Source organism: Eulemur rufifrons, chromosome 14, assembly GCF_041146395.1.
Source record: "Eulemur rufifrons isolate Redbay chromosome 14, OSU_ERuf_1, whole genome shotgun sequence".
In the NCBI taxonomy this organism is placed as follows: Eukaryota; Metazoa; Chordata; class Mammalia; order Primates; family Lemuridae; genus Eulemur; species Eulemur rufifrons.
In genome coordinates this window covers 8,835,971-8,859,275 of record NC_090996.1, presented here as the reverse complement: position 1 = coordinate 8,859,275, position 23,305 = coordinate 8,835,971, and the positions used below count along the sequence as shown (strand labels likewise).

Genomic DNA, 23,305 nt, shown 5'->3' with positions numbered 1-23,305 from the left:
GGCTCATCTGAGTGGTGGCTCTCCAAGGCTGGGGGCAGCAGGCCCTTACTCTGGCCTGGGCCCTCTCCTGCTGCCCACCTTCCCAGGCCATCTGGTGCCCCAGCCCACGGAGCGCCAGGCTCGGTCTGTGGAAAGGACACCTCCAGGGCCAGCCAGGGGCCAGTGTCACACCTGGTCCCCACACACCAGGTGCCCAGTGATGGTGCCCTGTGGGTAGAGACAATGCCATGTACGTGTCTTTAATGCTCTGATCAGAATGATGGCCTTGTTTCTCGTTCTCTGGTTTCATCTAGACAGTGCTCTCCCAGCTCCAGCCTGTCCGGTTCTGCCGCGTGGGGCAGACCTGACCGCGGGGCACGGGCCATGCTTGTCAGGAGGGGAAGCCTCAGGGTCACCCCAGAGCTTGCGGGGAGATGGTGGAGGAGCTCCAGAAGCCACTTGCAGGTTAGAAATTTGGTTTTTGGAGGTTCAGCCTGATTTCGAAGAGTGTTCTAAGAACCGTAGCCTCTGCCGTGGCGAGAGGTGCGGCCGGCTGCGCTGGAGCCATCGTGGGCTTGCCCTAGTTCCGAGCAGAGCCGTCCCGGTGCTCCAGACACGCTGAGGCCCTTCCAATGTGGAACGCACTCTGATTTAGCGCTGACACAAGTCTCGAAAAGCAAGTGTTTCTATTTTAGAAACTTAGAAGGCAGAATGTGTTTTAGCGTCTTCTAGGAAGGTCTGTTGAGGACAAAACCACAGAAGCCTGAGTGGGTCAGAGTTCACCTGCAGCTGTTACTGTCTCGTGCTGATTATTTATGCATGACATTACGCAGATCATGTGTGGCAAACATACCTCCTGTCCCGTGTGTGGGTTCTTAAAACAGTTGCCCTGGATTGAACTGAATAAACCAGTAAAGCTGTTGAAAGCGCTTTCTGTTCTTGGCAGGACGCTGCAGGCAGGGGACGTGCTGTGGCCCTGGTCCTTCCCCTGTGTCTGCTGCATGGGTGACCCCCAACTTGGCACAAGGGCCCTTCTCCTGGACCCCACCTGCCACCTCCTGTGTCTGGTCACTGGGTGCTGTCCTAACAGGCTGCCTTGGTGAGGGGCATGGACATCTCTAGAATGGAGAGTCAGGGTGCTCACACCAGACACGTTGTCCCCAACAGTTAGTGAGGGCCTCTGTCTGCTGCTTCTCAGGCAGGGCCCTCTTTCCGGAAACAGGAAGAGGCAGCCCCACGTGGGTGGCTGAGCGCCAGCAGAGCCCATCTAAACAGGGCTGGTTTGAACGTCCCCCTAAGCCGTCCAGAAAAACCACTGAAGTTCTGGTTGCTTGGGACAGGGACATTCTCCAGCCCCAGGTCCCTGTGGCTCTGGGGCCGGGGCCCAGGCTGTCCGGGTGCATGCAGGTCCTCCCACGGGCTGGCGGTGCTGATGAGGCGGCACCCAGACATGCTGTTTCCTAACAGTCACCCGCTGAGGGAGAGGCCCCCTTCTAGGAAACAATTTGTGCCCATGGTTTTAATTTTCTGGCACCTCAACCTAGAGGCTCCTGGGAATCAGGTGTGCAAAGCAACCGGCAGCGCCTGTGCCCTGCCGGTCCAGGGGCCCACCCCGCCTCGAGCAAGGCAGCACCTGAAGTGGGGGTGCAGCTTCCTTAGAGAAAATCCCGCCCCAGCGGTGTCAAGGGCAGGGCGCAGTTGCCGTTGGCTCCGTGGGCCACTCCTGCAGTGACCCCAGCGCGCCTGCCGTGGTGGGCCCACTTCACACCTGCACACCCACTGAGAGAAGGCTTTTGTCTTGACTCGATGGCTCTGGAGAGTTAGCGGGTCGAGTCCTCAGAGCCTGAGTGGGGCCCAGCAGGGCAGGGCAGGGCTGGGACAGGACCGAGCCCCGAGGCTCCTCGCTAAGCCCTCTGTCCAGGCCACCTGCTGGCTGCCTGGGGGTTGCTGTGGGACACGGGACAGGCAGGTTCAATGCCAATCTAGGCAGTAGGAGCCCCAGAGAATGCTCCTGGGACTGAGTTCTGTCCCTTCCCGCCCCTGAGTTAGGACCAGCCCGGACCTCACCACCCACCACTCCGAACAAATCTCTGCAAAGGGCAGGCTGATGTCGGCTGAGCTACCCCTCGGCTTACTTGGGAGCAGGACGCCACAGGAAGCTGCCCTAGAGTGGACACTTCTGTATTAGTGAGTCCCCCACAGGGGACTCTTGCCTTCCCCTTGTTGAGACTGCAGGAGCATCAGAGCAGACAGCGCAGTCTGCACAACACGGGTCTGCTGCCTCCGGAAAGTGCTGGAGGATGCGTGAGGCCGCTTAGCCAACGTGAGGTAAGCAGGCGGAGGCACCCGCAGGCGGTGGCAGCAGGGCCCGCCCCTCAGAAGTGTGCGGGGCAGCGCACCAGGAGCCAGGCCGTGGCGGAAGCACCCCAGCGTGGCGCCCGCCTGCCCCATCCAGCCGGGCGAGGCGTGGCTGTGGAGACAGCAGGCCCGTGGGGCCTAGTGGTCTTCACGTCACAGCTTCCAGCGCAGACTCGACTCTGGGGTCGCTGACCTATCATGTAACAAATGTTTCCCAAAGTATATCTGAGGGACGCTGGGGAGAACAGTGTCTTTGCTCAGTGGCTCCCCAAGCCTCACCAGGCCTCTCCTGGCGAGGCCTCCGCGTGCAGCGTCCCCCGCAGAGCATCTCGCAGGCTCTGCCCAGGGGGTGCCCGCTGCCAGGGGCAGCGACCCCATACAACCCCCTCTAGAGTAGACCCCCAGGCCCAGCTGGCATCTGCATGCCACCGAGGGACCTGCGTGGGGTCCTGACACTGGGAAGAAGCCGTGAGCTGATTGATGGCAGCGGCAGCCAGGGTGGCCTGGGCGCCCACCCCACCTGCCCCCGGCAGCTGGGCAGCCTCTCCACTGGGTCTTCACAGGGTTCTTCAGACCTCACCAGGGGCTCAGTAGCTGGGCAGCCGGCAGCTCCTGCCAGACAGCTCTGGGAAGGTTCTGGAGTGACCTTGCAGAAGGGTGCTGACCACGTGATGAGGCCCTGTTCACCCAAATTCGGCTCCCGGCACGTGGCGGTGAGCTGAGTGTGTCTGTCTCACAAGCGCAGGACAGAGGGCTAGCCATGGGGTCCAGGCTCACGGCCGCCCCCTCGGCCTGCTCCTCACCTGGCCGCTGGCGTACCTGGGCAGCCGTCCATCCAGGTGGGCACCCACACCGCACCAGAGCCACAGAGTGAACCACCCTGTGGTGTCCTGGCAGGTAGGCGCCTTTTGCCCGCTTGCTGACAGCATTGTGGGAAGGGGGCCAGGCTCTCAGACTTCCCTGCCCTCGTCACAGCCCCCACCCCGAGGGTCCAGCATGACCCAGGCTGAGCCTGGCTCAAAGCCGTCCCCAACTCTGGACTTCAAATCCTCTACCAATTCCGTTCTGCAATCCAACATGCTCTCCAAATGAAGGGACTGGATGGTGGGACAGCAGGAGGCCTCAGTGAGAGAGACAGATAAAGAACAAAATGGTTTTAAATGTTCTCAACCTTTTTAAAGGTCAAACTATCCCACTCTCCCCAAACTGTGTCACGTCAAATAACCGGAGCAGAGTGGCCACAGCGCAGGTCGAGGGGACTGACTGAGGTGTATTCCCACCAGAACCAGCGCCCGGGCACGGCTCACGCTGCCTGTGGCGTCGGGGGTCAGATGTCTTCTCCTAAAACCTAACGAGCTGGGGAAAAAAGCCCTGCACTGGGCTCCCCCCTTCAATCCCAAGAATGGCCAACTCTGCGGCCAGCAACTCCGGCCAGGCCCAGTGCCCGCTCCTGTCCCCAGGGTGGAACTCACACCGGTCTTCCTTGGAAGGAGAGAGCGATGTGCAGGAGTTCGTGGCCCAGTTCTTGCTGCCGCCCTCCGGGACAGAACTCGGCGGACAGCTCCCTGAAGGTGGCACAGACGCGGCGGGCCTTGATGTGTCTGCGGTGGATGGCGTGCTTCCACTGGTGCCTCGCGGCCCCCGTGAGCACCAGCAGGGAGCGGCGGGGTAAGGGGATAGCCACCTCCACCTCCTGGCACAGCACGGACCTGCTGGGGGCTATCACGCTGTCCACCACGGCGCCTGGGGCGGCCGACGGGGCTGAGCAGAGCAGGAGGCTGCCGGGCGCCTCGCGGCACATGGACAGCACGGTCGGGGACAGGAGGTTGAGGCTCACCAGCCGCTCCCCCCACAGCCAGGCGTCATCCAAGTGGGAGTCGATGGCAGAGCCCCGCTCGGGGCAGTAGTCCAGGTTGCACTGCTCGACCGGCCGGAAGCCCTCCAGCCCGGGGTAGAGGCCCATCCTCCGCACCACCTCCCGGCTAAAGCTGGGGAGGCCCTGGAAGCCCTCGGTCTTCAGCTTCTGTTTCCGAAAGTTGACTTTGGGGCCGTAGTCCTGAAGGATGAAGACACAGGGAGGTGAAGAAGTGTCTGTATCACACACTAGGTCTGAAGAATTCGATCGCAGTGACCAAGGCAAACCAAAGCCCTGACTTCAAGGATGGGACGTTCCAGCAGGAGGAGGCAGACGCCGAGGAGACAGTAAGCGGCTTGGTGGTTGCCAGGGGCGGGGGCAATGGGGAGTGACTGCTAATAGGTATGGGGCTTATTTTTGCATATGAAAATGTTCTGGAACTAGAACACACTCTGCAGCGACCCTGGCTACTCACAGCCCCAAGGTCAGGGGAGGCTTATCCACTACCAATCCTAGGGGTGCGTGCGGTGTGGCTACAGAGGACTCTGAGCAGTGGGACTGTCCCTCAGTCTGGCCCGGCCCTCCCCCCTCCCCCTGCTAGGGCCTGGCTTACCTGCTTCCTCCGTCCAGACTGTGAGAGCTTCCAGGGCTCCAGGTCCATGAGACGCACCATCTCGGCTTCTTCCTCCCGGGTCACGAAGTCCTCTATCAGCATCACTCCCGGGAAGGGGAAGGCCCAGCCCTCAAAGTCAGACTCCTCGGCGCCCACGGCCCAGCCAGTGTCGGAGCAGTAAATGAAACGGTGTGTTTTCTGCAAAAGAAGCGCAGGTCCTAAAGCCATGGCAAACCTCCTTCACCCGGCACACATGTGTGCTGGCCCGAGGCTGCACGGCCAGGGAGCACCCTGCACACCTGCACTGTCCCTTGTTTCTGCGGGGCATCTTCTGTCCTCCCCAGCCTCAGGAGGACTGAAGGAGCAGACCTGTGTGAAAGCATCCAGCCAGGCCAGGGGGTTGAGAAACCTGCTCGTCCTAGAGCTGGGGCCTCTGGGCTGTCCACGGGGTGAGTGGCACCTGTTGGGAGGTCAGGGGGAGGTGTCTGTCCGTGCCCCTGCCCTCTTCCTCTCCCTGTTCGTACCCATCACACGCGCACAGGCACCCCTGCACTCCTCACTCTGTCTCAACAGCTGCTTCCAGGAGGACCCAACCGCCCTCCCCTGGCCTGTATCTGTGCACCCAGCCTCTTTAGGTGGGGCTGGCCTGGGCCTATCACGCGTCTGAGTGTTGCCCAAGAGGGCAGCCCCCTTTCCTGGGCCTCGCTCTGCTCTCCCCTCTGAGCTGAGCCTTCAGCCGAGCTCCTCAGCACCCCAGCCTCTCCCCCTCACTCTGTCCTCCAGGCAGACCCCAAGTCACGCTGCCAATGCCCTACTTCTTAAATCTCTCCTTTGGCTTCAGCTGCACTCTCCTCTTCTGGCTCTCTGCATTAAAAAGAGTTAGTTGGCCGGACGCAGTGGCTCATGCCTATAATCCTAGCACTCTGGGAGCCTGAAGCGGGAGGATCGCTCAAGGTCAGGAGTTCAGGCCAGCCTGGGCAAGAGCGAGACCCCCGTCTCTACTAAAAATAGAAAGAAATGATATGGACAGCTAAAAATATATAGAAAAAAATTAGCCAGGTATGGTGACACATCCCTGTAGTCCCAGCTTCTCGGGAGGCTGAGGCAGAAGGATTACTTAAGCCCGGGAGTTTGAGGTTGCTGTGAGCTAGGCTGATGCCACGGCACTCTAGCCTGGGCAACAGAGCAAGACTCTGTCTCAAAAAAAAAAGAGTTAATGAAATAGCTAATATTTGCATCCACAGCATTAAGTATTTTATAAGGATTATCTATCAATAGTTTCACCCCCAGGACAACACTAGGAGGAGTGTACCATAACCAGCCCTGTGTGTGAGCTAGAGGCACAGATATTACAGGTTCTGGCTAGAGCCACCCAGCAAGGACCTCAGAAGCCTCCAGAACTCAGGCCTGGCCTCTGTGGCCTTGCTCTTCCCATCCCCAGCTGTGGGCCCTCTGTTTTTCTGTTTTTTTCTCTCTAGGGCTTTCATTTCCTCCTAAAGCTTCATCACCAGCCTCCGACTCCAGCTCAGACACCTCCTGAGCTTTGGACCACCATCTCCTCCAACTCCTGGGCCCCTCCCATGGGGCACGTTAAAACCGGGGAGGCATCCTGGACATCTCACTCTCCTTGTCCCACAGCCATCAGGCTGGGATGGTGTCCCCTACACAGTGTCCTGTGTCTTCACACCCACAACCACTGGTACAGTTTAGACATTCCACAATTTAAAAAAAGAAAAAAAGTTCATCAGCTCATTCACACTGTTGTGCAGCCGGCACCACCGTCCTCCTCCAGAACTTTTTCATCCTGTAAAACTGAAACTCTGTCCCCATTAAACAATAATTCCTTTCTTCCTGTCCCCATCCCCTGGCAACAACCCTTCTACTTTCTGTCTCTGTGACTGTGGCTACTCTAGGTACCCATATGACAGGAATCATACAGTACTTGTCCTTTGTGACTGGCTTCTTTCTCTTAGCATAGTGTCCTCAAGGTTCATCCATGTTGTAGCATGTGTCAGAATTTCCTTCCTTATGAAGGCTGAATAATCCTCTGTGTGAATGTATCACGTTTTGTTTATCCATTCCCCTGTTAAGGACACTGGGTTGCTTCCATATTTTAGCTAAGGTGAACAATGTTGCTATGAACCCGGAGGTAAAAATATTTCTTCACGACCTTGCTTTCAGTTCTTTTGGATATATGCCCAGAAGTGGGATTGCGGAATTATAATTTTATGTTTAATTTCTGAGGCGTCCCATCCTGTTTTCCACGGGACCTTGGGCACTTTTACCACGTACACTGGGCAGTTTCCTTGCTGGCTTCCCAGCTTCTACACCACCGTATCTGCCCCACTCCTCTCCCGGAATCTTTCTAAAATTCACATTTGACCTAGTCACCCCTTTAAACCCCTTCAGGAGCTCTCCATGGCCTTCGGGACAAGTCCAGCCGGCTCAGCTGACACATGGGGGACCCTCTGTGGTCAGAGCCCCTCAACCTCTGCAGCCTCATCTCCCTCACCTGAAGCATCCCTCCACCTTCCTACCCAAGGCCTCTACCCACGCAGTTCCCCGGCGGATACGCCCCTGCAACCGACCATGATACTTCCAGGTCAGTCTAAACGCTCCGAGTTTTTTCATCAGTTAACTGGAATGAATTGCCCCCGTGCCCATTTTTGTCTATGGCCTTTAGACACCGTGGTCTAGTATCCAGTACCCTCCACCCTTTCCACGTCGTTTACCCCTCGTGCCGCTGACCTCCCCCAGCACCTGACCCGAGGGGCTAAGTCGAGGTTTGCTGACAGATTCCCCCCAAAGGCACACAGGCGAGCTGCGGTCGGACCCACGCACGTGCCAGCCCCTTTCTCACTCCCAAGACTCAGCCCGCAACAGCCCGAGAGGCTTTGAACCCAAGCCTGTCTCACGACCAAGCTGGGCCTCAGTTTCCCCGTATGAAGAACGGAGTTTGTCAGCGCGGTCCCTCTCCCAGCCCTTACCCCCGGGGGGACCTGCCAGGGCGGGTCACCACCACGCAGCCGCTCGCAGATCAGACAAGTCCGGATGCCCTTGCAACCACACTGCCGAAAGACTTCTGGCGCCTCAGCAGCCGCCGCCGCCGCCATTGCTGCGTCTGGGTGGCCAGGGCGCAGGCGCGGGGCCGCGGGGGCCGCTGGGAGTTGTAGTCTGCAGGCGGGGCACGAGGTCTCGGCTCCGCTTCCTTCCGGTCGCAGTCACTAGCGGACTTGGCGCGGCATCACCTCCGGTGCTCAGACACTCGCAGACGCCAGCGGCGGACTCGGGAGACGCGGGCTCTGCCAGACACCAGCGTCGCCAGCCGAGCCATCGTGGGTCGTGCCTCTTCGGTATGGGCCCCCTCTCGGCACGGCTGCTGATGCAGCGCGGGCGACCCAAGAGCGACCGTTTGGGGAAGATCCGGATCCTGGAGTAAGAGCCGGCTGGGGGTGAGGCTGTGTCCGCGGAGCTGGGACCCCACCTCCCGCCACCGCGGCGTGGGTCGCCGGGCGATCGGGAAGCAAAGCTGGGACGCTTCCCCACTTTCTTCCCGTCCCGGTTGTCACCCTGTCTGTTTGGCAGAGTCGTGCCTGACGTCTTCTCGTTATGAGATGCGCAAGATTGCTGCCCTACCTGCTTGCTGGGTGGGCTCCCGGTAGCTGGGGACATAGCTAGCTTGCTGAGAGAGATCATAGGGGGACAGGGAAGCCAGAGGAATCCCCAGAGGAACGGGAAGTGCATCCCAGATGGGGCTATGTGGCCCCTGGTTCTAAAATACCTACAAGATTTTTTTCAAAGGGGGCAGGGGAGGCTGCACATGCATAGGCCATTGAGGTGGAAAAGCCTCCTGAGGCGGGGGTTGGTGTGGGCTGAGTAGCCTGCCAACCCCTGAGCCCTTCCTGTCTGCCCCCGCCCAGCCTGTCCGGGCTGAAGCTGATCTCAGAGCACTTGGACCCCAAGCTCATGTGCCGCCTGACGCAGCTGCAGGAGCTGGACCTCTCCAACAACCAGCTGGAGACGCTGCCTGACAACCTGGGCCTGTCCCACCTGCGCATCCTCCGCTGTGGCAACAACCAGCTGAGGGACGTCACTGCCTTGTGCCAGTTCCTGCAGCTTGAGGAGCTCAGCCTGGAGGGCAATCCCTTCCTGACAGTAAGTGGGGGCCCCCACCAGCCCCGAGCCAGAGGCCGGGACCCTTGGGCTCAGGCTTGTCAGCCCCTCAGCTACTGCTCGTTCATCCCCCAGGTCAATGACAACCTGAAGGTCTCCTTTCTCCTGCCCAAGCTCCGTAAGGTCAATGGCAAAGATGCGTCTTTGACTTGCTCTCAGGTGGAGAATCTGAACAGGGAACTGACCGACAGGGTAAGGGGACAGGCAGTTCATTGTGGAGTACTTGGGAGCTGTAGGAGGTGTCACAGAGAGAATGACAGCATCGGACATTTGGAGGATATTGAGGAGGGTGACTGACAGGGGCTCTTTGCCCCGACAGTGCCTCGTCTGACATGCTCTAAGCCTGGCTGTGGTCCTGCCTTGCCGGGCCCAGCAGGGGAGGCTGAGACACTCTTCCAAGTAGCTTTTCCTGGGATGTTTCTGACACGTGTGCTGCTGAGGTTTGTGCGACCTGCCGATGAGAGGCTGTGGTTCGGGGAGGCTTCCAGCAGGCAGTGAGACTGAGATACCTGCAGCCGTGAGGTTGCCGACAGGGGTCCAGGAGAGCTGGGGTGGGCTGGGCCTGGATCTGGTCCCTCTTGTGCCAGGTCACAGCTCACTGGGAGAAGTTCATGGCTGCAGTGGGCCCTGAAGAGAAGGCTGAGAAGGCCCAGGCGGACTTTGTGAAGTCTGCCGTCAGGGATGTCCGCTACGGGCCCGAGTCCCTCAGCGAGTTCACCCAGTGGAGGGTATGTCTTTGTCCCACTGGACTGGGAGTCAGTTCTCCTGCCCCTTGCTGGCTCCCATGGCGCTAAGCTACCCTGGAAGTCCCTTATCATGAGGGGCTGAGGGACTGTGGGAGTGGGGTGGGTCAGGGAAGGCAGCCCTATTGGCTGGAGAGACCCTTCCTCAACTTGGGAAGCACAGGGTCCCTCTGACTAGGTATCTGGGGTGGGACTGGGGACACCCAGGACTGTGTCCAGCTTCCTGACCCTGACAGCTTGGCCCTCCCCAGGTACAGATGATTTCCGAGGAGCTGGTGGCCTCCGGTGGGACCTTGGTACATGACGCAGACAACCCGGAGAGGCGTCCAAAAGCTGCAGCTGCCCACAGGTCCAGGGTGCGTGTGGCCCCCAGGACTCTGAAACATGCATTCGCCCTTCTGTCTGGGGAAGCAAACAGGGGGTCCTGGAAATGAGCCCAGGAAGTAGCTGCCAGTGACTAAGTTAGCTCTCTCTGTGAGCCCGGGCCAGCCCTGGCCTCTTGCCCTCAAGGAAAGATGCAGTCCAGCCTGAGATGGGAAGGAAAAAAGCCCTGGGCAGATGGGCCTATGGTCACACGGCCCCCTCCACAGGCCAGGCTGGTGGCCTTGAAACGGCCAGAAGATGTCCCACTCAACCTGTCTCCCAACAAGCGGGCGTGCGCCTCCCTGTCGGCCCAGGTGGAGGGCAGCCTTGTGGGCTCTGATGGTGGCCAGGTAAGCAGATGGGGTGGCAGAGAGTGTGTAGCAGGCAAACCAGGGCTGGGGCAGCCGTGACCCCCGCTCTGTCCCCACAGCCTGCCCTGAAGCTGGAGCCCCTGCACTTCCTGCAGTGCCACAGTAAGAACAACAGCCCCGATGACCTCAAGACCCAGCTGTGGGCCTGCGCCTTCGAGCCGGCCTGGGAGGAGGGTACGTCCTTGGGCAGGTGGGCACCGGGAAGGGCAAGGGCCACAGAAACAGAGGGGACAGCCTTGGACGATGGAGGAGTTAGGAGAGACAGGTGAAGACGCCTCCTCAAGGCCGGGAGGGGTTTGCAGGGAGGAGCTTCACAGATGTTGTTGCCACTCAGCTGACCCCCTGCAAACCGGACATTCAGGGGCCACGTCTCAGACGGTGGCCACGTGTGGCGGGGAGGCCGTGTGCGTGATAGACTGCCAGACGGGCATCGTGCTGCACAAGTACAAGGCGCCTGGCGAGGTGAGTGCAGGGTGGCGGGTGCACGCCTGCTCCCGGGATGGGAGGCTGGGGTGGGGGTCCAGGCTCAGCCCCCTCCTCACCACCTTCTGATTTTGTGCTGGGCCTCACTGCTCCGGGCCAAGGCCTGCAGGTGTGGTCACACCTGTAACTCTGCTCAGTAACTGCTTCCTCTACCCCCGGCCCGGCCCAGGAGTTCTTCTCTGTGGCCTGGACGGCCCTGATGGTGGTCACGCAGACCGGCCACAAGAAGCGCTGGAGCGTGCTGGCGGCCGCGGGCCTGCGGGGCCAGGTCCGTCTGCTGCACGTGCGAGCCGGCTTCTGCTGCGGAGTCATCCGGGCCCACAAGAAGGCCATCGCCACCCTCTGCTTCAGCCCCACCCACGAGACCCACCTCTTCAGTAAGACCCTCTCCCCTCACCCCAGGGCTCCGCCAGCATCGCTGTCCCGTTGCCGTGATGGCACAGTGCTCCCCTCTGGGACTGTAGGGAGCTCGGTGGCTGCTAGGCCCAATTCTGGGCCTCTCTGTCTGGCTCTGGCTTTGGTAGGAAACGACATGGCTTCAGTCAGCTGGCCAGGCTTTGGATCCTGGCTTTGTCCCCAGTCTGCTCTGTGGTCTTGGAGTTTTCCAACAACCTAGGCCACTGTTTTCCTTGTCAGTGACCAGGGAGGGACACCCCTGGCCCTCCAGGTGTGGCGAACCAGGGGTGAGGCATGAGCTGCAGGAGAGGCTGCCGGTGCTGGGCACGTTAGGTTAGAGCAGGACAACTGGGATCCCGGGCCTATGAGTCTTCCTGTCTCCTAGCCTCGGGCCTCCCTCCCTGCCTGAGGGGCTGGCCTTGGGACCACGGGCCCAGCCTACAGGAGGGAGCAGGGCTTCCTCAGGGCCACCTCTCCCCTTGCCTTCCCCACCCCGTCCTCAGCGGCCTCGTATGACAAGCGGATCATACTCTGGGACATCGGGGTGCCCAACCACGACTACGAATTCCAGGCCAGGTGATGCTTTAGTGCCTGTCTCCCCGAGTGGCTGGGGTGGGGTGCGCGGGTCCACAGACTCACGCTCTCCCCCTGGCCTGCCACCAGCCAGCTGCTCACGCTCGACACCACCTCCATCCCGCTGCGCCTCTGCCCCGTCGCCTCCTGCCCGGATGCCTATCTGATGGCTGGCTGCGAGGGGGGCTGCTGCTGCTGGGACGTGCGGCTGGACCAGCCCCAGAAGAAGAGGTGAGGCGCAGGCAGGAGTGTCTCGAAAGCTGGGCCCAAGCTGGGTGGCTGTCACCAAGGTGGGCTCACATCAGCCAGGGCAACCACACCCTCTGCCCTGTGGGCTGTTTTCAGAGGCCTCTTTGCAGAGCTGGCCTGTCCCCACCTTCTGCTAGGTTCTCAGAAGGGCCATGTGACCCCTTCCTCACCCTGGTCTTCTCTCTTGGACTGGGCTGTGGTCACCTCACCTTTACTCAGGGCTTCAGCACCACAGTGTCCCCAAGTGATCAAGCCCAGGTCCTGGCACTCATTGCAGTGTGACCGTTCTGTCCTAGCATAATGTCCTCATCTGTAAAAAGGGGACAATGACTTGCATCCCAGCGCTAGCAGAGGGCAGGTAAGGTGGTATCTGGGTAGGGAAGAAGCTGGAAATGCTACGCTGAGCCTCATCTGCAGCACCCAGGAAGCCCCTGACCTGGTGCCTGGCCTGGGGTCCCTGCCCTCCTGGGGGCCCCCAGCCTAGTGGGGGAGACAGGCACTAAGCAAAGCCAGTTAAAACCCCACAAACTGTGATGTCAGCTACAAAGGAAAGAGTGATGGGGGGGGCAAGGGGACTCCGCTGAGGTGACCAGGGACAAATGGGTAAGTTCTAGGGCCCACGCTTTCCTCCCAAGGGGCCCTGCCGGGGAGTCAGCCGGGCAGAGGGAGGGACGGTGCTCACAGAAAAGCATGTGCAAAGGGCCAGTGGTGGGGAGAGCTGGCTGACCATGCAGCTAGTTGGCCACTGCTTGGCAAGACAGCTGCAGTTGGCCCAGAGTGAGGTGGCGAGGTGGCCTGGGCACACTGGGCTTTCTTGGCCATGGTAAGAGGTATAATGAACAGCCCAGGAGAAATAGTAGAGTGGGTGGCAGGAGTGAAGTAGCTACTATGTGGAAGAAAGCAGCAAAGCCTCAACAGAGACCCTGGCAGTGTCCTGCCAGGTGCTGGTTGGTGGCCTTGGGCTTCTCTCACCCCGGGCCCCCTTTCTCCCTCTGTATGCCTGCCTGGTTCCCACGTCCTGTGGAGTTTCTCCCCCGTGCCCAGTGCATCTGATTTGCCTACTCCCCTGCCGTGGCTCATGCCTGTCCCATAGTTGGGTGCTGGGCTGCTTTCCTGGCTCCAGGCTGGCCTCTTCAGCACTCGGACAGCTGCCTGGTGGCCTTTCCAAGCAGAGGTGATACTCCACCCCCAACATGCTCAGCAGCCACTCCCCCTGCCTCCAGGCAGAGCAAACCCCACCCACACTGGCCAAGCCCCAGCGCAGGCCTGGGGACACCTGCCCTGCTCGGACCCAGGTGGACCCTGCTCACCTCACGCTCAGTCCCAGAGGCACCAGCTCGCTCCAGAACCTTTCCTGACTACACTGCGCACCCCTCCTGGAAGAACCAGCCCCTCACGTGTCTGAGCTCCCATTACTGTGACTCAGGACACCGAGCTGCTGGGCCCACCTTCCAGAGCAAGGCTGACCCTCTCCAGTGCCAAGAAAGCATCCTTTTGGTCACATCTTCCAACCTTCACACGGGGCCTGGCCCAGAGCAGGTGCCCGGGGCAGCTCTTTGCACGTGCAAGGAGTAGCCAGCCCATGTCTTCTCCCCGCAGGGTGTGTGAGGTGGAGTTTGTCTTCTCAGAGGGCTCCGAGGCATCTGTGCGGAGAGTGGACGGGCTGGCATTCGTGAATGACGATGTTGTGGGTGAGTGAGCCTGGCCCGGGGAACGGCCTGGTTTCCGGGCACCCAGATGGGTGGCTTCTCCCTGGGCCAGGGTTTAGGCCCAAGGGCTCCTGAGGCATCTCCAGCAGGGAACAGGTGTCGGGGAGGGGCCCAGCACAGTTCTCTTTCCCGCACAGCCTCCAAGGGGAACGGCCTGGGCACCATCTGCCTTTGGAGCTGGAGGCAGACGTGGGTGGGCCGGGGCTGCCAGTCCACAGTGGCAGTGGTCGTCCTGGCCCGGCTGCAGTGGTCCCGCACCGAGCTGGCCTACTTCTCGCTCAGCACCTGCCCTGGTGAGCCCCCTGCCCGCCCCCTCCCACCCCCTCCTCCTGGAGCTCCGCCCCACCTTAGGCTCCCGCCTTGTCCTGGCAGATGAGGGCATTGTGCTGTGTGGGGATGAGGAGGGCAGCGTGTGGATCTACGATGTCAGGACTGTCCTGAAGCAGCCACCGCCTCTGCCAGACGCCCCGCAGGCCCCCACGCAGGTACTGCCCAGCTCGCCCCTCCCCAGGCCAGGGCTGGCGCTGTGCAGCGTGCGGGCCTGGTCTCTGGGAGGCAGGTGCCCAACCCCCTTTCTTCCCACCAGATCCTTAAGTGGCCACAGCCCTGGGCCCACAGCCAGATGGTGACCAAGACCATGGTGAACATGGTGGTGGCCAACCCCACCTTTACCTACCTCACGGCTCTGACGGACTCCAACATTGTCGCCATCTGGAAGAGACAGTAGCCTCCAACGGGAGCTCCTGCCTCTGTTGCAAAGTACCAGGGACACAACTTAACTTATTCAGCTTTTGGGCTGGCAGTGGTGGTATTTCTATCAGTGAATATTTGTATTAAATTCTGTGGACGAGAGCCTGTGCAGAGCTGTCTGCAGCTGTGTGGGTCCCACCTTAAGACGGGCAAACCTGGCAGCTGAGGCTTCTAGAAGAGAGATCCATGGAAGGGTTCTCACAGTTCTCCCTTCTGCCCAAGACTGCCTCCTAGCAGCACCCCCAGGTCCAAGAGTTTGTCCCTGCCAACCTCTCAGACAGAAATCAAGGTCTCTGGGCCAATCCACTCTTTGAAATGTCCCAGAGCGTGTCTGAAACGGGTCATCTGCCTCCAGCGAGCCTGACAGTCCACGTGCTTACGCCCACGGCTGAGTCTTTTTCTGCCATACTTTTATTAGGAAGTTAAAAGAAAATGTACATACATCAGGGGTGAGGGGCTCACAGATGGCTCCAAGGAGGGTCACAGCCGCCACAGCTATGACTTGCCTGGTGCCAAGTAGGAACTGCGCTTACAGGCCAGGCAAAGGTCCTTGCAGCCCACTACTCAATTCCTTCTTGCTTGTCTTTAATGGCCACCTGGGAGAGAGGAAGAAGGCAGCGACTTAGCTGCACAGCCAGGGCAAGGACGGTGAAACAACCCCAGCATCCCCTAACCAAAGTCCAACGAGAAGCTGCTGCCATGCCCTCCTGAGGGCAGCCATCGGCTATGCTCCACAGGACACTAAGCCGAGGCAGCAAACCAGGCCCCAGACAGTTCCAGGGAGCTGGGCAAAGGGCGCGTCTGAGCTGGCCCAGCCCACCCCATTCTCTGCAGCCTAGAGCTGGAGTTGTGTAGCAGGGGCACGTCCTCGTGCGCAGACAGCTTAGACACTGAACATCTCACAAGCCAGGGCTCTTTCCTGCTCTAAATTGTTCTAGACCCTGAGGCCCCCTGACCAGGTACGACACCACGCTGGGATGAGCTGCCTGCTAGACAGACAAATGCCTGGAAGTAGCCAGCCCTTACAAACCAGAGCCTATGGCACCAGCTGAGGGACTTGGAAGAGCAGCCCCAAAGGGCAGTAGATCTCCTGTCTCTGCAGGGACCATGAGAGCTCACGAGGGACCCTGGAGCATTAGGTAAAGTCCCCACCTAATGGGGACAGACAGCAGGCCATAGGCCTAACTCCACAAACCCTCAGTCTATACATCCCTGCTCTGTCATTGCTGCCCCCTCCCCCAAAATGCCCCCAAGGAAGCAGCCTAGGCGTGGCCTGTGGACACAGCAGCTCTGGGCACACTGGCAGCCCCCCCCCCACACCCACCGAGCTGCACCCCAGGCTCCTACCCGGAAACGCTCTTCCAGCAGGGACAGCTCGCTGATGAGGTCGGTGATGGCATTGGTGAAGGCCTCCTGGGGGCTGTAGTCCGGTGTGGTCTGCACGCGGATAATGATCTTGTGCTCCAAGGGGTGGGGGACTTTGTAGCCAGCAAAGAGCACCTGTGGGTCCTTCAGCAGCTGTCTGAGACGCAGGGACAGGCGGTGTGAGGGAGGCTGAGCCTCTGGCCCAAGCCAGGCCTCAAGGCTACCAGGCAGCCCCCAGCTCATGCCTCAAGGCTTTCCAGCCAAAGAGTTTTCTCTTCCCCTAAATCTTCAAGTAAAACACTTTTCAAGAAGATATACCACATGGGGATACCACCCCACCCACACCCCCGTGCCCCCTGCATCCGTGAGGATGAAGGACCTAGCTGTGAGTAGGGTTTCCAGCAACCTCTTCCCTTGGCGGAAGTCAGGGACCCTGCAGTGCTGACAGCGACCTCCCTGCACAGTCATGTCCAGCCAGCGTTCAGTAAACCAGAGCAAAAGCCCCAAAAGAGCATCTGCTCAGCACACCAACAGGGTGGGGAGAAGGGCGAGGCTCTGAGCAGTCAGGGAGATGGAAACAAGTCCTCCAGGCAGCACAGGCTGGCGGGGGCTGTCCACGCACACTGGGCCCTGTTCTACGAGGCTGCGTTGTGTACGTGCCCTGGCACACGGGGGTCTCTTCTAGAGCAGCTTAGAGTCAAGTGTGAGCACCATGAGGGGGGCCCCTGCATGGGTGGGGACACTGGGCAGGAGTCCTCCAGGCAGCAATGGACATCCCCACACCCTACTGCACCAGGAGACACTCGGCCTCCAACACGCAAGCCTGGGAAAGGCCTGGCTTCACCAATGGCACCCAAGGGAAGGGCCACATCTGCAGTGAAGTAACAAGTTCCAGGGCCAGAGTGGCAGTTGCATCTCTGAGCACCCCCTTCCAGGACTTCACTGGTGTGAGCAAACACTCACCAACCAATGTCTGCGGCCCACCAGCGGCCTGGACAGGCACAGAACACCTCTTCCAACTCTCCCCCTTGTTCTATGGCAGTCAGGTCACTAAGGGGTAGGGTAGGGGGAGCTAACTTTGACTGCTTCTCAGTGCTCATTAGCATGACAACACAAGTAGCCTACTTTTCTGTAACTTGCTACACACCCACTCGCTTTAGTTAGATCAATAAGCCAATACAGAAATGTGCCTTATGTGAACAGATACGGTTCAGTGTCCCCTTGAAAAAACGGTACCAGGATTGTGAAATGCCAGAGCGAGCACCCAGAGAGACTAAAGAAGATCTTATGGAACTTGTGCCTTGCTCTTTAGGAGCCCCATTAAACACACCCCCTGAGAGCCTCTGAGCTGGAACTTACGATTTAATGATGTTTCCTAGTGTGTGGTCTTCTTTGTTGATGGTGAACAAACAGGCATTGGGTACCTTGGTGTCCTTGTTAATGGTGATCCTGGAAAAAGGCAGAGGCCACAGATGAGGGGCAGGGGCTAAACCTTGCCCTTGGAGGCGGGCTCACGTGCTGCCTCCACACCCCCCAACCAGGTCCATCTCAATCTGTTCATCCCACGAAGACCTCTCTGACTCTGAGCAGCACTGTGTCTACACTGACCCCAGCTAACCCCACTCTGGTGCCTTCACCCACTCCGGACTGCTCCTTTTTCCTAAAGCAGAGTTTCTCAGTCTTGACACCACTGACATTCTAGGCCAGATAATTCTTTTCTGTGGGGAGCTGTCTTGTACACTGTAGGACATTAGCAGCATCTCAGGATCTACCCAGTAGATGCTAGTGGTAGCCCCTATGACAACCAAAAATCTTTCCATTTTTGCCAAATGTCCCTGGAGGGCAAGATGGTCCCCAGTTGAGAGTCTGCGCTAAAAGGAGGCTGAAGTGCAGATCATAAGACTCTGCATTCCAGGCTGTTACAAGTATTAGTAACAAGAGACAATATTTAAGCTGACTTCTATGTGCTTAGCTCTGGACTAAGTACTTTACACAAATTTTCTCACTTAATCTCATCTAACAGAAAAATCCCATGTTTAAATACAGTAATAAACCCATTTTCCCGGTGAGGAAACAGCTTCAGACAGAGCTCGTCACTTGCCCAAAAATAAGAGTCTCATTAAGTGGGGGATACAGAAGCCAAGCCCAGGCTGTCTGACCACTAGGCTCCTTCAACCAGCAGGCGGTGAGGAGTCACAGCAGGCTTTACACAGGCGAGTGACAGATCAGATGTGGACTTTAGAGACATCACTCCGGCTGTGACATGGAGGTTGGAGGTGGTGGGAGACCAGTGGGGAGGCTGCCAGATCCCAGAGGAAAAGGACTTTGGAGGCAGACAATCTGGGTTCGAATACAAGCCCCGCCACTTCCTGCGCGCCTGGGGCAAGTTACTCAACTTGTCTGAGCCTCATTTTCCTCCTCTGCAAAATAAGTACACTCGCCGCTAACCGCGCAGGACTGCCTTAAGCTTGGCAGACACAGGCCGACCTTTTTATTTATTTATTTTTGAGACTGAGTCTCACTCTGTCACCCCAGTAAAGTGCAATAGCGTCATCGTAGCTCACTGCAACTTCAAACTCCTGGGCTCAACTGATCCTCCTGCCTCAGCCTCAGGAGCAGCTGGGACTACAGCTCACACCACCACGTCCGGCTACTTTTTCTACTTTTAGTAGAAACGGGGTCTCGAGCTACTGACCTCAAGCAATCCTCCCGCCTCGGCCTCACAAGAGTGTTAGGATTACAGGCGTGAGCCACCGCTCCCGGCCCAGGCCAACATTTTGCTCAAGCAAAAGCCGTTCCGTCCCCGAGCGGAGGACCGGCGGGAGAACCACAGGACCCGCAGGGCAGACGGCCGACGGTCGAGGGCTCGCGAGCCTCGGCCAGACCCTCCCCGGCCCCGGCAGGCCCCACTTACTTCTTCTCGCCCTCGAAGAGCAGGAACGACTCGAATGCTGGAGGAGCGTTCATGCTAGCGCCACAGTAGCGTCCAGACTCCCAGTGGCCGCTTCCACGGCCTCCAGAGTCTTATTAAGCGACCTCTTCCGGGTCACGCCGGCGGTGCCAAACCCGAGTAAGGACCGTCTCATCGCCCCCTACCGGACTGGAGGATCTAGCGCAGGCGCGAGAAAAGCCCGAGGGAGGCCGGTGGCTCTGCGCATGCGTCGGCCCCGAAGGCCTTCTTCGTGCCTCCGGCCGTAGGAGCCCTTCGGCGCGGGCTCGGAGCGCTGGGAGGGCTGCTCTGCTGCTGCAGGCTTTCTCGCCCAGGCTGAGCGGGAACCCCAAGCTGTGTCTCTCTCCGCTGCCCATATCCCATGATCTCTCTTTGGAAATGTGCCCTTGGAGTACACAGCAGGAGACCCCTGAGTAGAGAATGGAGGCGTGGGGTAGTGGGCAGCTGTGGCTGGCAGCAGTGGGGGCTGCAGAAAGTCAGAGGCTGGAGGCAGTGTACGGATGCGCCTCCTGCCTAGGCTGCCTGGGCGCACTGCGCCAAGAGCCCTAGCTGGGTGGTCACTAGCTTCTTAGTCAGGAGGGACAATTGGGTAAGGGCTGGCAGAGGAGGCAGGTGTAGACAGGGGTGAGATAAGCGCTCGGAGGGCTAAGTGTATCATCCCGTTGGGTTGGTTGATATTTTGCAGACTATAAAGGCCCTACCTGAGCTGTTTGAAGCAACAGGAAACTAGGGGCTCATTAGCTATTGGAGCCCTAACTAATGGCTTGGCAGCTGCTTCTCCAGGGCTGGGCAGCAGCTGTGGAGCCTCCAAGGAAGTGTGGAATCTCCACCACCACTTATGGGGCAGGACCAATCTCACCTGAGCCCTGGGTGAGGAAATTACTCTGCCAGGGCCCCACCTGGAACCTGACTCTCCAGGCCAAGTGGGCGGGCACCTCTTTAACCGATGCGGAATAGAAAATGATTCCCTGGGGTTGTAACCCCCACCCTCTGGGTCACCCTGGAAAAGTCTGCGTCAAGGACGCTACCCTTACCAGGATTGCAGAGGCCTGGAGGTGATGAGGCTGGCCACCCTTACCTGGGCTAAGGTAGAGTGGGGACAGGATTTTCATCTGCCAGAGGCTTCACCCCCCCAGCCACTGTGGAAGTCTGTTCTCTCTTGGGGAGTTGTGATGACAGTTGCCCTTTCCTTCCCAGACCAACATGAGACCCTGGGCCCCAGAAGTTGTCATCCTGCAAAGAGTCTTCAGTGGCTCAATGTTGGGCTGCCCCAAAAGAAGGCGATGTGACCATCTCTCATGAGACTAAGGAGGATGGGTCTGCCAGGCACAACTGCAGAAAGGGCTGCTGGAACATGGGGTGTTAAGTAAAATCATCCAGCCTTGGACATAAAGTGAAAGGGCAGCGTGTGGCACATTCTGACAGTGTCATACTGGAGACACTGTTGGACAGGCCTGACCAAGGGTTATTTAATTATCTAGGGCAGAGGCTGGCAGACTACTGGGGTCTAGGGACCAAATCCTGCCTGTGCTTGTAAATAAAGTTTTATTGGAGTACATCATGCCCACGTGTTTGCACATCACCTGTGGATGCTTTCCTGGTACGTGGCATAGTAGTTGTGACTGAGACCTACATGCCTGGTCCTTTTGAGAAAAGGTTTGCTGATCCTAATTGCGGGGACTGTGCCTGTGTTTGACTTTTTTTTTTTTTTGAGACAGGTCTTGCTCTGTTGCCTGGGCTGGAGTGCAGTGGCCTCATCATAGCTCACTGCAACCTCAAATTCCTGGGCTCAAGCGATCCTCCCGAGTAGCTGGGACTACAGGCATGTGTCACCAGGCCCAGCTAATTTTCTATTTTTTGTAGAGACGGGATCTCACTCTTGCTCAAGCTGGTCTGGAACTCCTGGCCTCAAGTGATCCTCCCACCTCAGCCTCCCAAAGTGCTAGGATTACAAGTGTGAGCCACTGTACCCGGCCCTGACCTTGTTACTTATTGTTTGATTAGAGCCCAGACACTGAAGTTATTTATTAACCTGTAGGTTTCTATCCCACAGAAAAGAAAATTCCATTAACCCGTTTTGTATCTAATATCACAATCTCATTCTAGCATTCTTCTCTCAAAATGCTTACAAATACATGTACCCAGCTTCTCAGAATGTTCTATGAATCTGCTTTCCAAAACAATCCCTTCTGAATCGATGTGCAATAGGTCTTTTTTTTCTTTTGAGACAGGGTCTCACTCTGTCACCCACGCTAGAGTGCAGTGGCTTCATGATAGCTCACTGCAACCTCAAATTCCTGGGCTTAAGCGACCCTCCTGCCTCAGCCTCCCAAGTAACTGGGACTACAGGTGCACACCACACCTGGCTAGTTTTTTATTTTTTGTAGAGATGGGGTCTAGCTATATTGCCCAGGCTGGTCTCAAACTCCTGGCCTCAAGTGATCCTTCCGCCTTAGCCTCCCAAAGTGCTGGGATTACAGGTGTGAGCCACCACACCCAGCTGTAATAAGTTTTTGATGTGTGTTCATTCTATATTTGTATGAATCTTTTTTCTTTTACATATTTGAAAATTCTACTTTGACAAGGCTTTGTCAGGAGGCGATTGTTGTGAACCTGCTCAGATTTCCTAAGGGATGGGCCCAGAGGATGAGAGAAACAGGTACCCAGCCAGGGATTCCCAGGGTACCCACCCTGTGGTGAACACCAGTCCTTCAATGCTAGGTCCTTGAAACCCGAGAACATCCAAAAGGCATGAGGACGTTTGTGAAACCCTAAGAAGTAGCCAGAGAACCAGGTGTTGGTGATTTGGGGTTAGGGTCAGGGGTACGGCAGGCTCAGCTACCCCTGCACCCAGGCCTTGGGCCAGGGAGGAAAGGGAGAGACCCAGCCTTGCAAAAAGCCTCATGGAGTCCATAGGATGGTGGTTATCAAGGTGAGAACTAAAAATAAAATCCTAAGCCCCCGAGCCACTGAATGGACCCCCTCTTGGCCAATGGGACACCAGAGAAACCTTAAAACCTGAGTTCCTGGCCATGACAAGACTGGAAGTCACACATGCCTCATTATACCCCTCACTTCATGTGGTTTAGACGCAACTAACCAACAGTAATACTAAAATAGAGACCATATGACTGAATGGACATAAGAATGGACTCTGTGGCTACAAGAACTCAAATTATAAACATGGCCTAAGGCTGTGCCAGGCGAGGGTTAAGTCACACACCCCTGCACTTAAAGAATAAGCTATGTGCAAACTGCCACAAGGTTTTTCCTCTAGCAACTAAACAAACAGTGGCCTCTCAATGAGCAACATACAAACCATTGCAAAAAAATAAATAAATAAATAAAGACCACTGTAGCTCATCTGCCACTAGACGCTAACTGACCCCCTCATTCCACAGCTTTCACTGGACAAAAGACTGATTTCTGGAACTTTCTCCTGATACGAGATCTCCCACCACAGACTGGTTCTGGCTGGTTTACTTGAGTGCCTTTGTGTCCCTCCTTCACCTTTGGATGCTTAGGACCTAACTGTCACACATTCAAACATTAAGTCTCCACCCCAAGGTGAACGTGGGTCCAATATGCTACATGCTGCTCCAATATGCAAGTGCTAGGACTGTTCATGACGACTCACAGCTCCCCCTGCGGCCTGTGGAATATGCATACCTGGTGTTAAATGCAGACCCTGGGCCTCGCTGGCTGAAGGTCTGCAGCAGGTAAGTCTCTGGCAGGACCAGGGCATGTGCGCTTTTTGAACTTTTTATTCTTGAAATGTTCCAAGATACACAGAGGTAGACTGTGTGGTATAATGAAGCCCTGCACACTCCTCACTTCCGCTTTAGTATCAGCTCGTGGTCACTGTTTTCCCGTCTCTACCTCCACCCCCCGCCACCTCTGCCTGTGGGTTATTTTGAAGCAAATCTCAAACACTCCTATCATTTATCCATCAATATTCCATTATGTATCTCTGAAAGATAAAGGCTCCTAAAACACTCACAATCTGCTGGTTGCCTATAATCCTACAACTTTGGAAGATCGTTTGAGGCCAAGAGTTGAAGACTACCCTAGGCAACATAGCAAGACCCCACCTCTACAAAAAATTTAAAAATTAGCCAGAGGTGATGGCACATGCCTGTAGTCCCAGCTACTCAGGAGGCAGAGGAAAGAGGATCACTTCAGCCTAGGAGTTTGAGGCTGCTATGAGCTATGATGAGGCCACTGCACTCCGGCCTGGGCAACCACTCACAATCGAAATATCTTATCATACCTTTAAAAAATTAATAATTCCTATCATCCTATAGTCGATTAGTGTTCAAATTTCCAGTGGTCTCATAAAGATGTCATTTCACACCTCTTTTGTTTTTTAGAGACA

At 57.5% G+C, this 23,305-nt stretch overlaps 3 protein-coding genes across 6 annotated transcripts; 1 reads left to right on the top strand and 2 right to left on the bottom strand.

Moving 5' to 3' along the window:
• Nucleotides 1-3,517: 3,517 nt before the first annotated feature.
• ALKBH4 (alkB homolog 4, lysine demethylase) lies at nucleotides 3,518-7,930 on the bottom strand. The gene is made up of 3 exons (XM_069486401.1): nucleotides 7,793-7,930; nucleotides 4,806-5,003; nucleotides 3,518-4,393 (listed from the first exon to the last, which is right to left on the bottom strand). Exons 1-3 carry the CDS (start codon nucleotides 7,916-7,918, stop codon nucleotides 3,806-3,808), a joined length of 912 nt encoding a protein of 303 aa, XP_069342502.1. The 5' UTR covers nucleotides 7,919-7,930; the 3' UTR covers nucleotides 3,518-3,805.
• Nucleotides 7,376-14,717, top strand: LRWD1 (leucine rich repeats and WD repeat domain containing 1). Of its 2 annotated transcripts, XM_069485731.1 has the most exons (16): nucleotides 7,376-7,407; nucleotides 8,027-8,240; nucleotides 8,726-8,960; nucleotides 9,054-9,170; nucleotides 9,566-9,706; nucleotides 9,973-10,077; nucleotides 10,312-10,434; nucleotides 10,515-10,629; nucleotides 10,817-10,917; nucleotides 11,108-11,315; nucleotides 11,838-11,910; nucleotides 11,998-12,138; nucleotides 13,756-13,847; nucleotides 14,003-14,158; nucleotides 14,238-14,350; nucleotides 14,452-14,717. In XM_069485731.1, the coding sequence occupies exons 1-16, from the start codon at nucleotides 7,395-7,397 to the stop codon at nucleotides 14,590-14,592; spliced, it is 2,088 nt and encodes a 695-aa protein (XP_069341832.1). In that variant the 5' UTR covers nucleotides 7,376-7,394; the 3' UTR covers nucleotides 14,593-14,717. The 2 variants fall into 2 exon arrangements, with proteins under 2 accessions (XP_069341832.1, XP_069341833.1); XM_069485732.1 differs by lacking the exon at nucleotides 7,376-7,407 and having other exon boundaries at nucleotides 8,040-8,257.
• Nucleotides 14,718-15,015: 298 nt separating this feature from the next.
• Nucleotides 15,016-19,046, bottom strand: POLR2J (RNA polymerase II subunit J). Of its 3 annotated transcripts, none has more exons than XM_069485960.1 (4): nucleotides 18,895-19,038; nucleotides 17,340-17,429; nucleotides 15,936-16,137; nucleotides 15,016-15,211 (listed from the first exon to the last, which is right to left on the bottom strand). In XM_069485960.1, the coding sequence occupies exons 1-4, from the start codon at nucleotides 18,945-18,947 to the stop codon at nucleotides 15,176-15,178; spliced, it is 381 nt and encodes a 126-aa protein (XP_069342061.1). In that variant the 5' UTR covers nucleotides 18,948-19,038; the 3' UTR covers nucleotides 15,016-15,175. The 3 variants fall into 3 exon arrangements, with proteins under 3 accessions (XP_069342061.1, XP_069342062.1, XP_069342064.1); XM_069485961.1 differs by having other exon boundaries at nucleotides 15,963-16,137; nucleotides 18,895-19,034; XM_069485963.1 differs by lacking the exon at nucleotides 17,340-17,429 and having other exon boundaries at nucleotides 15,963-16,137; nucleotides 18,895-19,046.
• Between the last annotated feature and the right edge of the window lie 4,259 nt (nucleotides 19,047-23,305).